General features: G+C 43.0%; 1 protein-coding gene across 4 annotated transcripts in view; it reads right to left on the reverse strand.

The window, feature by feature from the left end:
- The window catches only part of HMCN1 (hemicentin 1), a 451,947-nt gene that overhangs the window by 365,332 nt on the left and 69,698 nt on the right, over positions 1-16,917 (reverse strand). For all 4 annotated transcript variants that reach the window (XR_013624351.1, XM_078783554.1, XM_078783553.1 and 1 more), the window contains exons 16-18: positions 15,750-15,845; positions 15,403-15,530; positions 14,949-15,093 (exon numbers count right to left, since the gene is read on the reverse strand). Coding sequence is in view for 3 of the 4 variants with exons in the window: in XM_078783554.1 (XP_078639680.1) it covers positions 14,949-15,093; positions 15,403-15,530; positions 15,750-15,845 (369 nt within the window). In the remaining variant the exon portion in view is untranslated. The remainder of the gene's footprint in view (positions 1-14,948; positions 15,094-15,402; positions 15,531-15,749; positions 15,846-16,917) is intronic.

Genomic DNA, 16,917 nt, shown 5'->3' on the forward strand with positions numbered 1-16,917 from the left:
GATTATACTGCTGTGTGGTTACACACCCATGTGATTATACTGCTGTGTGATTACACACCCAAGTGATTATACTGCTGTGTAGTTACACACCCATGTGATTATACTGCTGCGTGGTTACACACCCATGTGATTATACTGCTGTGTGGTTACACGGTAACACACCCATGTGATTATACTGCTGTATGGTTACACACCCATGTGATTATACTGCTGTCTGGCTACACACCCAAGTGATTAATACTGCTGTGTGATTACACACCCAAGTGATTATACTGCTGCGTGGTTACACACCCATGTGATTATACTGCTGCGTGATTACACACCCAAGTGATTATACTGCTGCGTGGTTACACACCCATGTGATTATACTGCTGTGTGATTACACACCCAAGTGATTATACTGCTGCGTGGTTACACACCCATGTGATTATACTGATGAGTGATTACACACCCAAGTGATTATACTGCTGCGTGGTTACACACCCATGTGATTATACTGCTGTGTGGTTACACACCCATGTGATTATACTGCTGTGTGATTACACACCCAAGTGATTATACTGCTGTGTGGTTACACACCCATGTGATTATACTGCTGTGTGGTTACACACCCATGTGATTATACTAATGAGTGATTACACACCCAAGTGATTATACTGCTGCGTGGTTACACACCCATGTGATTATACTGCTGTGTGGTTGCACACCCATGTGATTATACTGCTGTGTGATTACACACCCAAGTGATTATACTGCTGCGTGGTTACACACCCATGTGATTATACTGATGAGTGATTACACACCCAAGTGATTATACTGCTGCGTGGTTACACACCCATGTGATTATACTGCTGCCTGATTACACACCCACGTGATTATACTGCTGCGTGGTTACACACCCATGTGATTATACTGCTGTGTGATTACACACCCAAGTGATTATACTGCTGTGTGGTTACACACCCATGTGATTATACTGATGAGTGATTACACACCCAAGTGATTATACTGCTGCGTGGTTACACACCCATGTGATTATACTGCTGTGTGATTACACACCCAAGTGATTATACTGCTGTGTGGTTACACACCCATGTGATTATACTGCTGTGTGGTTACACACCCATGTGATTATACTGATGAGTGATTACACACCCAAGTGATTATACTGCTGCGTGGTTACACACCCATGTGATTATACTGCTGTGTGGTTACACACCCATGTGATTATACTGCTGTGTGATTACACACCCAAGTGATTATACTGCTGTGTGGTTTCACACCCATGTGATTATACTGCTGCGTGGTTACACACCCATGTGATTATACTGCTGTGTGGTTACACAGTAACACACCCATGTGATTATACTGCTGTATGGTTACACACCCATGTGATTATACTGCTGTCTGGCTACACACCCAAGTGATTATACTGCTGTGTGATTACACACCCAAGTGATTATACTGCTGTGTGGTTACACACCCATGTGATTATACGCTGTGTGATTACACACCCGTGATTATACATTCTCTGATTATACTGCTTTGTGATTACACACCCAAGTGATTATACATTCTCTGATTATACTCCTGTGTGATTACACACCCATGTGATTATACTGCTGTGTGGTTACACACCCATGTGATTATACTGCTGCGTGGTTACACACCCATGTGATTATACTGCTGTGTGGTTACACACCCATGTGATTATACTGCTGTGTGATTACACACCCATGTGATTATACTGCTGTGTGATTACACGCCCAAGTGATTATACATCCTCTGATTATACTGCTGTGTGTTTGCACACCCATGTGATTATACTGTGTGTGGTTACACACCCAAGTGATTATACTGCTGTGTGATTACACACCCATGTGATTATACTGCTGTGTGATTACACACCCAAGTGATTATACATCCTCTGATTATACTGCTGTGTGATTACACACCCAAGTGATTATACTGCTGTGTGGTTACACACCCAAGTGATTATACTGCTGTGTGGTTACAGACCCAAGTGATTATACTGCTGTATGGTTACACACCCAAGTGATTATACATCCTCTGATTATACTGCTGTGTGATTACACACCCAAGTGATTATACATCCTCTGATTATACTGCTGTGTGATTGCACACCCATGTGATTATACTGCTGTGTGATTACACACACAAGTGATTATACTGCTGTGTGATTACACACCCAAGTGATTATACTGCTGTGTGGTTACACACCCATGTGATTATACTGCTGCGTGGTTACACACCCATGTGATTATACTGCTGTGTGGTTACACAGTAACACACCCATGTGATTATACTGCTGTATGGCTACACACCCATGTGATTATACTGCTGTCTGGCTACACACCCAAGTGATTATACTGCTGTGTGATTACACACCCAAGTGATTATACTGCTGTGTGGTTACACACCCATGTGATTATACGCTGTGTGATTACACACCCGTGATTATACATTCTCTGATTATACTGCTTTGTGATTACACACCCAAGTGATTATACATTCTCTGATTATACTCCTGTGTGATTACACACCCATGTGATTATACTGCTGTGTGGTTACACACCCATGTGATTATACTGCTGTGTGGTTACACACCCATGTGATTATACTGCTGTGTGGTTACACACCCATGTGATTATACTGCTGTGTGATTACACACCCATGTGATTATACTGCTGTGTGATTACACGCCCAAGTGATTATACATCCTCTGATTATACTGCTGTGTGATTGCACACCCATGTGATTATACTGTGTGTGGTTACACACCCAAGTGATTATACTGCTGTGTGATTACACACCCATGTGATTATACTGCTGTGTGATTACACACCCAAGTGATTATACATCCTCTGATTATACTGCTGTGTGATTACACACCCAAGTGATTATACTGCTGTGTGGTTACACACCCAAGTGATTATACTGCTGTGTGGTTACAGACCCAAGTGATTATACTGCTGTATGGTTACACACCCAAGTGATTATACATCCTCTGATTATACTGCTGTGTGATTGCACACCCATGTGATTATACTGCTGTGTGATTACACACACAAGTGATTATACTGCTGTGTGATTACACACCCATGTGATTATACTGCTGTGTGATTACACACCCAAGTGATTATACATCCTCTGATTATACTGCTGTGTGATTACTGATTACACACCCAAGTGATTATACTGCTGTGTGGTTACACACCCAAGTGATTATACTGCTGTGTGGTTACAGACCCAAGTGATTATACTGCTGTATGGTTACACACCCAAGTTATTATACTGCTGTGTGATTATACACCCAAGTGATTATACATCCTCTGATTATACTGCTGTGTGATTACACACCCAAGTGATTATACATCCTCTGATTATACTGTTGTGTGATTACACACCCAAGTGATAATACTGCTGTATGGTTACACACCCAAGTGATTATACTGTTGTGTGATTACACACCCAAGTGATTATACTGCTGTGTGGTTACACACCCATGTGATTATACATCCTCTGATTATACTGCTGTGTGATTACACACCCAAGTGATTATACTGCTGTGTGGTTACACACCCAAGTGATTATACTGCTGTATGGTTACACACCCATGTGATTATACTGCTGTGTGATTACACACCCATGTGATTATACATCCTCTGATTATACTGCTGTGTGGTTACACACCCAAGTGATTATACTGCTGTGTGATTATACATCTTGTGATTACACACCCATGTGATTATACATCCTGTGATTATACTGCTGTGTGATTACACACCCATGTGATTATACATCCTGTGATTATACATCCTGTGATTATACATCCTGTCATTACAAATCTATGTGATTATGCATCATGTGATTATACAGCTGTGTGATTACACACCATGTTATTACACACCCAAGTGATTATACATCCTGTGATCATACATCCTGTGATTATATATCCTGTCATTACAAACCTATGTGATTATACATCTCGTGATTATACAGCTGTGTGATTGCACACCATGTTATTACACACCCATGTGATTATACATCCTGTGATTATACATCCTGTGATTATACATCCTGTGATCATACATCCTGTGATTATACATCCTGTGATTATACATCCTGTGATTATACATCCTGTGATTATACATCCTGTGATTATACATCCTGTCATTACAAACCTATGTGATTATACATCTCGTGATTATACAGCTGTGTGATTACACACCATGTTATTACACACCCATGTGATTATACATCCTGTGATTATACATCCTGTGATTATACATCCTGTGATCATACATCCTGTGATTATACATCCTGTCATTACAAACCTATGTGATTATACATCTCGTGATTATACAGCTGTGTGATTACACACCATGTTATTACACACCCATGTGATTATAGATTCTGTGATTATACATCCTGTGATTATACATCCTGTGATTATACATCATGGGATTATACATCCTGTGATTATACATCCTGTCATTACAAATCTATGTGATTATGCATCATGTGATTATACAGCTGTGTGATTACACACCATGTTATTACACACCCCTGTGATTATACATCCTGTGATTATACGTCCTGTGATTATACATCCTGTGATTATACGTCCTGTGATTATACATCCTGTGATTATACATCCTGTCATTACAAATCTATGTGATTATGCATCATGTGATTATACAGCGGTGTGATTACACATCCATGGCAAGTACATATAATAGGGCAAGTAAAGAAATAACAAATTGTCATCAGGCAATCTTTTTTAAATTATGAGGGAATTGTGAAGCTGGTCATGAACAAATGCTTTTTGTTCAGTGGCCTTGCTTTGACAACAAACTAGGATATTTTTGCACACAAGGTCTCGGCTCCACAAAGAGCGCAGAACGACAGATGATACAAGGTTATTCTACCATCACGAGCTGGGGAGTGGGGGCGGGGGGTTTGGAGGCTGGAGGGGGGCTGTCCTCCACTTCAGAGAGGTCTGATGGACCGAGGCTCACTTCAAACTAGTTGCAGGTCATGCCAAGCGGATTTCCCTACTTAACGACCTCCATCAGCATTAGTCGATGGTGCTTCACATTCTAGGCGAGTTGGGAAGAATCTAGGCCTGGGCAATGACGCATTCAAATTCTGATTACATAAGAAAACAAGAGTAACAAGCGTTACGCCTAGGTCCCCCGTTCCGGGAAGTGATGTGAGTTGACAAAGTGGAACACGCAGAAAACATGCTATGATATGATATTTGGCTCACAAGGGTCAGACAAACATGAAGGCGGCCATCTTGGATTTTGACGTGGCGACCCAATTTTCAATAGCGTTCTTCCTTATGCCTAGATACACCCACACACCAGAAGGTACTTCGCTTATTTTTCAAGATATTTCGCTCACAAGGTTCAGACATGTTAATCGTGGCGGCCGTCCTGGATTTTGATGTGGCGACCCACTTTACAATAGCGGTCTTCCTTATGCCGAGATACACCCACACACCAAATTAGAAGTTGGTACTTCGCTTATCTTTCAAGATATTCTTCTCATAAGATTCAGACATACATGGCGGCGGCCAACTTGGATTTTGACGTGGCGACCCAATATAAAACAGCGTTCTTCCGTGTGCCTAGATACACCAACACACCAGATTAGAAGTTGGTACTTCGCTTATTTTTCGAGATATTTCGCTCACAAGGTTCAGACATATATATGGTGGCGGCCATCTTGGATTTTGACGTGGCAACCCAATTTTCAATCGCGTTCTTCCTTATGGCGAGATACACCCACACACCAAATTAGAAGTTGGTACTTCGCTTATTTTTCAAGATATTCATCTCACAAGGTTCAGACATACATGGCGGTGGCCATCTTGGATTTTGACGTGGCGACCCAATTTTCAATAGCGTTCTTCCTTATGCCTAGATACTCCCACACACCAGATTAGAAGTTGGTACTTCGCTTATTTTTCAAGATATGCAGGTTACAAGGTTCAGACATCCATGGCATCAGACATACATGGCGGCGGCCATCTTGGATTTTGACGTGGGTTGCACCCACACACCAAATTCGAATGCGGTCCTTCGCTTACGCACACCCACACGCACGCACGCCGCAAGCACGCACGCACACACGCACGCCCGCACGCATGCACGGACGGACACACGGACGAAGGGGAAAGCCATAGTCCCCCTTTTGCTCCGTTGAGCGACGGGGGACAACAAGCGATACGCCTAGGTCCCCCGTCGGTGAAGTGATGCGAGTTGACAAAGTGGAAGACGCAAGGCGGCCATCTTAGATTTTGACGTGGCGACCCAATTTTCAATCGCGTTCTTCCTTATGCCGAGATACACCCACACACCAGATTAGAAGTTGGTACTTCGCTTATTTTTCAAGATATTCCACTCACAAGGTTCAGACATACATGGCGGCGGCCATCTTGGATTTTGACGTGGCGACCCAATTTTCAATAGGGTTCTTCCTTATGCCTAGATACACCCACACACCAGATTAGAAGTTGGTACTTCGCTTATTTTTCAAGATATTTCGCTCACAAGGTTCAGAAATATATATGGTGGCGGCCATTTTGGATTTTGACGTGGCGACCCAATTTTCAACAGCGTTCTTCCGTATGCCGAGATACACCCATACACCAAATTAGAAGTTGGTACTTCGCTTATTTTTCAAGTTATTCATCTCGCAAGGTTCAGACATACATGGCGGCGGCCATCTTGGATTTTGACGTGGCGACCCAATTTTCAACAGCGTTCTTCCTTGTGCCTAGATACACCCACACACCAGATTAGAAGTTGGTACTTCGCTTATTTTTCAAGATATTCAGCTCACAAGGTTCAGACATACATGGCATCAGACATACATGGTGGCGGCCATCCTGGATTTTGACGTGGGTTGCACCCACACACCAAATTCGAATGCGGTCCTTCGCTTACGCACGCACGCACGCACACACGCACGCACGCACGAGACGAGAATTCCGAAATTTCAGAAATTCTGTCTGATTTTGCATTGAGTTGTGTGTGGAAGTTCCACAAAAATCGTGGTTAAGCGAGTTTCTCAGAAACTTGGGAACATTCCCATCTTGACACAGAACATATACCTGCAAAGACTGCAAAAGAGGGAGGCAAGACTAGCCATGGAGACATACCTGGCATATAAAGTGCCAGTACAACACACTGTGAGCGGTCGGGTAGGGGTGTGCATGCAAGATGCAAGTCTTAGAGTGCAGTGAATTTGAACCCGAAGTGTAGGCCCAACAAGGTTGGACACAGCCCAGAAATGGAGGAACTATTCAGAGCTCAGCAAATTCTCTCCAAGCAAGAGCAGCAAGCTCGCCCATAACTCTGTGTCTGCCAACATGACCAGCACAATTTTCCACCAGCTGTCTATCTATTCCACCCATTCGATCCAAAATGCACCTCAACCACCCTTCATATACATATACTCCATCCAGACTCAGTTACTCTTTCTTGCTTATATCTGAACTCTGAACCTCTATGACAGACCAGAAGCTTTGAGGATCAACCTCACCTTTCGCACCTTGAGCCACCGGAATGTGCCTCTAACAGTCTAACTGGTACACATAATACTCGATGGAGTCCCTATTTCCATAGAACTAACGAGAAAGAGAGAGAGAAGGAAGGTGTGGGGAAGAGAGGGATAAAGGAAAATTTAAAAGGGGGAGGGGCAGAAAGCAAGAAATAACGGTGGACAAGAGAGAAAGAGAGGGGGCAGAGAAAGAAAGGTGTTGGGGAAGGAAAGAGAAAAAGGGGAATTTGAAAAAGGAAAAGGGGCAGGAGGCAGGGGGAAATTGAAAGAGAGCGAGAAAGAGGGGGGGGGGGGGGAGAAGATAAAGGGTAAGAAAGAAAAATAAAGGGCGAGAGGGAGAGAGGGCAACAGGGTGGGAGATAGAGAGAGAAGGGGCGAGACAGGGGGAGAGAGAGAGGGAGAGATAGAAGAGACAGATAGAGAGAGACAGAGAGAGGGAGAGAGACAGAGAGAGACAGAGAGACAGAGACAGAGAGGGAGAGATAGAAGAGACAGAGAGAGACAGAGAGAGATACAGACAGAGAGAGAGAGAGAGAGAGAGAGAGAGAGAGAGAGAGAAAGATAGAAGAGACAGATACAGATAGAGAGAGAGAGAGAGAGGGAGAGAGACAGAGAGAGGGAGGGAGAGATAGAAGAGACAGAGAGAGAGAGGGAGAGATAGAAGAGACAGACAGAGAGAGAGAGAGAGAGAGAGAGAGACTTGACTTTTGTGTCCTTTTATTATAAACAATGTAAAGCCATTTCACAAGCAGTTGTAAAAAAACACATTTCACAAAGCAGTTGTAAAAAAAAACAAAGCAACCAGTTTAAAGAAATTGCATAAGGATCATGAAGACACCACAAAAGAGCAAAGGGTATTTAAAAGAAACCAGCGAATTTTTCAAAAATATATATTTTACAAACCAAAGGGGAAGACACAAACAAAACCACAACCAATTTTAAAGGAAATGCTCATGCAAGAGCTATAAATACATCAGGAGCAAATTAAGCGAAAAACTAAGAGAGAGAGAGAGAAATGTATTCAAGGACACAGGAAGAAACATATATGCAAGCAATCAGTTCCAAAGAAAAAAAGTCAAATCAATCAGGAATTATAAAGTAATTACCACTTTTGAATCATCGACTGCGCACAGAACATTGCCAATACACCACTTTCTCTCAAAAAGTTGGACGTTTCCATTACTGACAAAGAAATCAAATTCTAGCTTGAGTCGTGTTGAGACAAACCCTTTAAAAATAGAAATAGCATCAGAGCCATAGCCGTTATCTATTTTAATTTTCCGAGATTTATATATCGCATATTTTGCAACAGCAACCAAAAAATTGAGAAGAACACCCACATCTCTACATGTGGGCCTGAAAGACACACCAAATATAAACATATGCATATTGAAAGGGAAGGACAGTTGGTGAAAAAGATATTCAAGGAACAAGAAAAGCGATGTCAGTCTACGACACTGTACATAAGCATGAAACAAATCCTCCTTCTGATCACAGAAAGGACAAGTTTCCGGCAGTGAGCTGTTAATACGGTGAACAAAAATATTGGAGGGAAGCACCCAGTGTGCTAACCTCCATTGTATGTCCGCTAACACACCATGTATTGGTAAGGTGTACATGTGAGGCCAAAGGGGGGTAGACAGAGACCCCGACCCTAACCGCTCTGACCACAAAGCTACTCGTGTTCTCCCAGAGAGGGGTACATTCTTATTTTGTCGAGAGAGATCACGGATTCCAATCTTAGTTACAAGATGAAAAGGGGGGGTATGTTCAATCTCCGGCTGAAGAGAAGACGAAAGGAGCACTTTGATTTCAGGGAAACCTAACCGAAAGTCCTCAATGTTACCAACACCTTCCCAGCCGATGTTTAGCTGTCTAAATTTTCTAATGACTATACGTACAACTTGGTCTACAAGTCGGACAGACCGAGATCCAACTGAGGTTGCCACCAAACCAGCAGGTTTCCACTTAACTCCAGATGAATCTCTCAGATCACATACTTTGTTAATCCCTCCTTGGATAAACTTTTTAATCAGGGCATGGCTATGAGGGATACCAGGAAAAAAGTTATTGAAGAAAAGGGGTTCTTGAAGGAACATTCGACAATTATAGCCCTCATGGAAGCGGTGGACGTCAAACCTTTTCCAAGTGTCCAATAAACTCTGATAGAATCTCGGAAGAGAGGCAAAATTTATATGCTCGAGGTCTATCAGAAGAAGCTGCCGATCATATCTCAGTCTACCAGCCTGTTGTAACAGAAAAAATGCAAAGGGCCGCCAGGGCAGCTGTTCAGCGAACAGTAGTCTCTGCAGAGACTGCAGCCGAAAGGCCACAACCCGACCAGAGATATCAACAATGCCCTGGCCACCTTCCTTCCGGGGGTAGTACAATATCTCAGGCCTCAGCCAATGGTAGCCACTCCAAAAGAAGTTTACTAGCATTCGCTCAGTAGCCATAATTAGTTGGTTTGATGGCTGTAAAGCAATAATTCTGTGCCATAATTTTGTTGCAACCAGATTGTTTATGACAAGGGTACGGCCTCGATAGGAGATGGACCTCAGCAGTCCTTCCCATGCTTTCAATCTGTGCATAATTTGTTCCAACACTCCTTCCCAATTTTTCATTTCTGTTTCACGATTACCGATATGCACTCCAAGATATTTAACCCCGTCCGTTCTCCAGACCAGGTTGTGTGGGAGTGAGGGTGGTGATACACAAGAGAGATTGCCTTTGCCACACCATAATGCTGTACTTTTATTCCAATTGATCCCACCGGAAGAGGCTGCAGAGAAATCTCGCATACAACGTTGTAAAGCAGAGACATCATTGGAGCTTCTAATCAAAACACAGACATCATCAGCATAAGCCGTCTGCACAAATTCTGCTCCTTCTATACTTCTCATTCCCTGAGGTATTTGCTGTCTAATAGACCGAAGGAGTGGTTCAAGGGCGACTATATATAAAAGCCCAGAGAGGGGGCAACCTTGGCGAATACCCCGTTGGAAAGGAAAGGGAGAGCATAACCTATTGTTGATCTTCATCATACATTGAGTATTAGTATACAGGAGTTTCACATAAGAGGTGAAAGTTTCACCAAACCCCATTCCTTTCAGGACAGAAAAAAGGTACTTGTGGTCAACACGATCGAAGGCCTTAGTTTGGTCAAGAAACAGCAATCCAAAATCGTCACGCAGGAAATTATTGCATGAAATAATATCTCTTACCAAAAAAATATTATCATAAATAGATTTTCCAGGCACACAGTAGGTCTGGTCCGGGTGTATAACTGAACTGATCACAGTCTTCATACGATTAGCAAGTACTTTAGAGAAAATCTTGTAATCAACACACAATAAGGAGACAGGTCGCCAGTTATCAATCAGTTGAAGATTCCCAGCTTTTGGTAGCGAACAAACGACTGCTCGTCTACAAGACATTGGAAGTTCTCCGACACGTATGCTTTCATCGAGTACATCGAGTAAGTCAGGTCCCACAAGGGCCCAGAAGGTCTTGTAGAATTCTGTGGGCAGGCCATCTATTCCAGAAGCTTTCCCATCTTTCAGGCTCCGCACAGCTGCTTCAAGTTCATCAGCCGAAATTGGGGAATCGAGCATGCATCGCTCATCCTCCTCGACACTCGGAAGCCCAGCAGTTAACTCTCGTATCACCTCATTATCCACGTTCTGAGGAGAATACAAGTTAGAATAGAACCCTTTCAGAGTACACCTGATCGCCTGCTGGGAGGTCACCAGTGACCCATTGGGAGTGAGTAAAGTATGAATTTGTTGTGACCTTTTGAGGGAAGACTCTAACTTAAAGAACTCTTTGTTTGGCATGTCCAAAAGTTTTGTTGTGACCTTTTGAGGGAAGACTCTAACTAAAAGAACTCAAAAGTTTGGCATGTCCAGAGTTAAATAGCTCATTTACATTCGGACCAAGGCACCCATCGCCTGTTGCCGTACCGCTTCCTCCAGCACTGCTTTCTTTGCCCATATTAGTTGGTCACGTGCACCTCTCCCAACCTCGTCAACATTCTGTTCTAAAGATATAATTTCAGATTTTAACTGATCGATTGATATTGATTGGATTTTGGTGGTGTATGCACTATATTGTTGACAGAAATTCTTAATTTGGGATTTTGCAATGTCCCACCACAGCCGAAGACTATCATACTCAGGTCTGGAGGAGCGAATTTTCTCCCACACGACGTGAAAGGCCTCATTAAATTCCTTGTCATGTAAGAGACGAGTATTAAACGACCAGTAAGCACTACCACCGGGTGGAAAGGGTAACTTAAAGGACATTGAGATTAAACTGTGGTCTGTGAATCCAGTTGGTAAAATTTTGGAGACAGACACCACATTCAACATTGGCTTGTTCACATAGAATCTGTCCAGCCTTGCCATTGACATAATACCATCATTGCATCTACACCATGTATAACAGCGTGAGAGTGGGTGTTGTGATCTCCACACATCCTTAAACCGAAAGATGTTGATGGTGTCCTCTAGAGCTTTCGTAGAGGCAACATGAGGCTCATGACCATTCCTATCAATCGACGGACAAATTGTGCAATTAAAATCTCCCACGATACAGATAAAGGCTGTTGGGTCCAGAGTTTTTACAAAATCCCACAGAGTGGAAAATAAAATTTTCCTCTCCATTGGGTCACAAGGTGCATAAACATTCACTACTATAATCTTTTGGGTATTATAAAGAAAATCTATGGAGATCAAATGCCCTTTATAGATTTCTTTAAATGAAACCTGTTGAGCACAAATCTTGTGACTTAGGCAAATGGCAACACCGGCCCGAGGTGTAGGGAACCCACTTAGCCACCATTGCCCTTTAAAAAGTTTCCCCCAATCGGCTACTTGAGCACTAGTAGCATGGGTCTCTTGTAAGAGAATAATGTCAGCCTTTTCTTTTCCAACCGCTTGAATGGTTTGCACCTCCGTAAGAGGGCACGACCCCCATTTATATTTAAGGATACAACATTTAGTTCCATGGTTGATTCTTCTGGGGGGTGAGGTCCTCTTCCTCAATTAATTCCTTGTTTGCCTTCGTGATGGATTTCCTCAGCCGCTGAAATTCAGGTTCGGAGATTTCCACATGCTCACTCTTTTGCAGCAAAGGTTTTGCGGCTGCAAGGAAGGCCTGGATATTAGGAAAATGATCCTTAATTCGTACATGCCTTTGTCTGAAAGTTTCCTTCAAAAATCTGACAATATTTTCTTTTGGGATCTCCAAAGGCTGCTCTTCCTCCTGAGGGGGGGGGGGGGGGGGGCCTGTCAACCATTGCCACTGGTTCCTCATGGCCGATCAGTGTCTCTGTAGTTAGAATTCCCTCCGTGACGCTAGTAACGAGTTCCTCCTGAACCTATACAGAAACACCTGTTCCATCCACATCTACCTTAGGTTCTTCATCCTCTTTATCCTCATGCATCATTGCAATGGGGGGGGGGGGGGGGAGGAGTCGTTATTAGTAGTAATGGGTATTTTGCATTCCCCATTAGAATTGATATGGTCATCAGTAGGCTGTTCGGTTTCGCAGGTTGATTTACAACTTTCAGGAAAAAGTTCCCCTTCATCCTGAGCAGGTGGTATCATGTCAGCCATAGTTTCACCACCTTGCTGATCTTCATGTGAAGGACTGTCTGAATCGTTTAAACTGCTTCCTGTCTGCACCACCAACACTTTAACACCTTTGTCCTCATTCCTCGCACTTACAAGTGACCGTTTCAAATTTTTCCGAGACGCCGCATCTACAATCTGCTGCTCCTCGCAAATCATTCCCTCTACAGGTAGAGGCTTCTCCCTTACATTTGCTGACTCATCGGTTGCACGATGGCCAGCTGTACTGGATGACTCATCGCTTACACGAAGCACATCCGTATGGGTCTCATCAGCACCACTCTTAGCCGTACCTTGATGGTCCGATGTAGATTCCCGCACTGAAGGCGAAACATCTATAGAATCCTCCGTAATGGTCACGGGTGGGGCTGGTCCGGCTGCTGAGGCATACGTTTTCTCCCCATCAGGACAATACTGCCTGGTGTGTCCATGTACACCACACCCGCAACAAATCAACCTCTCCGTTGCCGCAAAAATCCTGTGCTCACGTTTTGACGACTTAAAAACGCAAGAGAGACATTCAATTGCGTCAAACCATCCTTCAAAACAACATAACAAAACCGTCTAAACGTTTCGATATGCTTAAGCTTCCCGTCTGTGGTGCGAATGGAGGCTTGGATAATTCTCGACACCACAGTACCGTACTGACCGAGCTTCTGAAGAATCTCCTCATTAGACAGCGTCGGTAGAACGTTTGATAGTATTACCTTCGAGGCCGGAGTGTTCCATGGCGAAACCGGAACAAACTGGTCATTACCCAAGGTGAGTCCGTTCTGCACGACGATGCGCGCGAAACGGACACGTGAAACGAAAACAACCACCTTGTGGTGCATTCGGGACGCTGCCCGGATGTTCTCACAACCGATCAATCCTCCGATTGCGAGGAGCGTCTCCTCCAGCGAGACATCTTCCGGTGGGACAAAACACATGCCGTGTTCATCTGTTAACCCCTCATCGGCGTCACGACCGGCATTACTTCGACTATTCTTGCTAGCCATTTGAAGTAACTAAACGAAAAAAAATAACCAATAAATGGTACAAAGGTTTATAAAGCCTAAATAAATGGAAAAAAAAACAACAACAATAACTGGGAAATAAATAAATAAATCCCGTTAACCACCTAAAGTGGATAACTTTAACCGCGCTGTCTCTCCCTCTCTCGCTCAGTAGACAAGACGATAGAAAGGGACACCGACACTCGGACAGCAGAAAGGACCAAAAGGTAGGAAGAAAGGAAAAAGCAACAAGAGCCACAGCACGTACCGCCAGTGACTGAGCAACAGACCTGGCGCTCGCACGTGCGTGCTAAGCGAGCGGCAGCTGTGCAAAGTGGGAGGAGAGGAGAGAGAGAGAGAGAGAGAGAGAGAGAGAGAGAGAGAGAGAGAGAGAGAGAGAGAGAGAGAGAGACAGAGAGAGAGAGAGGGAGAGATAGAAGAGACAGAGAGAGACAGAGAGAGAGAGAGACAGAGACAGAGAGAGAGAGAGAGAGAGATAGATACAGAGAGAGAGAGACAGAGAGAGAAAGAGGGGGAGAGAGAGAGAGGGCGAGATAGAAGAGAGAGATAGAGAGACAGAGGGAGAGAGACAGAGGGAGAGAGACAGAGAGAGAGACAGAGAGACAGATAGAGATAGAGAGAAGGAAAGGAAAAAAAAGAGAGAGACCATCAATTATCAACACTCCTTCGCATGTAAAATATGGGTACCATTGATCAGATAGTTACCTGCTACAATGACAGTGACTGTCATATTTGTGGTCCCAGCTGCATTAGTACCGGTACACGTATAGTTTCCGGCATGGTGCAATGAAGCGTGCTGCACATACAGACTGCCATCACTGCGCACGTGCACATGACTGCTTCCATCAAGCTGTCGATGATAAGCAATAAATAAGATATGCATGCATAATGTCATCGGGGTACAGTGCAGGAAATAGGGGAGACTTATTTTGTGAAGTAAATGTTCGAAACAGTCAGGTGTGCCAGGACAGGAGGTATTGGGATTACATTAGGATTACACAATAATTACAAATGCAATTGTATTAGGATTACAGTGCTGACACAAACACAGGAAATAGATCTAGGGAAAATTTACACAATGGTAATGGTATCTGATACTATATAACAGTCAATGTAGCCATAAGCAGAGGCTCTGTAGGAATGAAAATGAATGAAATACCTGTCTGCCATTGTGGAGCCACATACGTTCCGGTAAAGGATTTCCCACAAGGAACACACAGGGAAGCGTTAGGATTTGCCCCTTCAGCACGTTCACAGCCAAGGGACCGGGAGCAATGTGCGGACGCACTGCAGTGCGAATTTAAAGAGTGAAAGAATAATACAGAATTACAAAAAGCAACGGTTAGACATCATGCAAGTCATTTTCAATCAAATAAAAGTCATATGCTGAGAAACTCTTAAACACAAGCTCATGTTTGGTTTGATGAGCCTGATTTACACATTTTGTACATGGTTGTGGTACAAACAGAATGGAGTTTTAACAAGTTCAAAAACAATGACACATACCCAAGCCAACGATGGTCAAGTTGGCCTGACCCTGTATTCGACCAAAATGGTTTTTCGCTTCACAGACATAGGTCGCTCCATCATCCACCGACACTCCTGCATGTGCAAGCACACACATGTACGTACGCTGTCCATTATACCTGGTCACATTATCTACAAAAAACAGTGCTAATGGTATGACAAAATGAAGGAAATCAGCTCAAATCTTTCCTTTACAAGTAAATGAAAAACGGAAATAGAGAAGGGCAGGAAAAAATGATATTATCAAGTAAATAGAGAGTTTATAGAACACCTGACCTGACGCAGTCTTGAGAAACAAGGACATGGGCCGGGGCAGTGACCGACAAATTTGATTGGTTGTGATGACGTAAAATGCCGTAATATTTTGTCCAAGTACTGCTAAACGGAAGGGTTTTGAAAGTGCCAAAAAGGCGATTTGTGTTCTAGTGTTAAAATATATAATTCAATTGAAATAAAATTAACATTGTAAAGTTTGTAAAAAAAAAAAAGTTTTAAAAAAAGTTTTTGTAAGTTTACCACCGTTGCTGCAGCATCTTTTACACCACCTTATTTAAGATGTTACATTAGTTATTCGCGCCTGTTCTTTGTGTTCTTTATGACGTCCTTAAAAACAGTAAGTTTCCTGTTTGGAATGATTTACAATTATGTTTTACTGCCAGACAGGTAGACAGAGGAAAAGCTATCTCGCTCCTCTCTGCGCATGCACGATCGGGACGAATTCAGAACCAAAGTACTGCTAAACTAAAGGTTCCTTTTCCGATTCATGTTTTAATTCGTGTTCAAAATATAACATTCAAATTAAATAAGTTGTTGCTTGATCATAAACTGATGTTTGTAGACAGACAGACAGGCAAATTGAACCAATTCCTTAACCCCACTTTTTGCTTGGTGTGCACAGGGTAATAACGGTTAATGGCGGGAAATATAGATCATGGGTCATAATTGGAGATGACAAGAGATATTGGGGATGATGACACAAATTAGTACACAGATCCATAACCCTAGGACTAGCACAGAGATTATATTGTGTAGGTATGTGCAGGGCTCAACAGGTAATCAAATCAAAATACAGAACAATAGTAATATAAATCAAACATAGTAAAGTTGAAACAGTGTCTCAAACCTGAAAAAATACTTTACTTTCCAA

This window comes from Myxine glutinosa, chromosome 8 (genome assembly GCF_964187855.1).
Source record: "Myxine glutinosa chromosome 8, kmMyxGlut1.1, whole genome shotgun sequence".
In the NCBI taxonomy this organism is placed as follows: Eukaryota; Metazoa; Chordata; class Myxini; order Myxiniformes; family Myxinidae; genus Myxine; species Myxine glutinosa.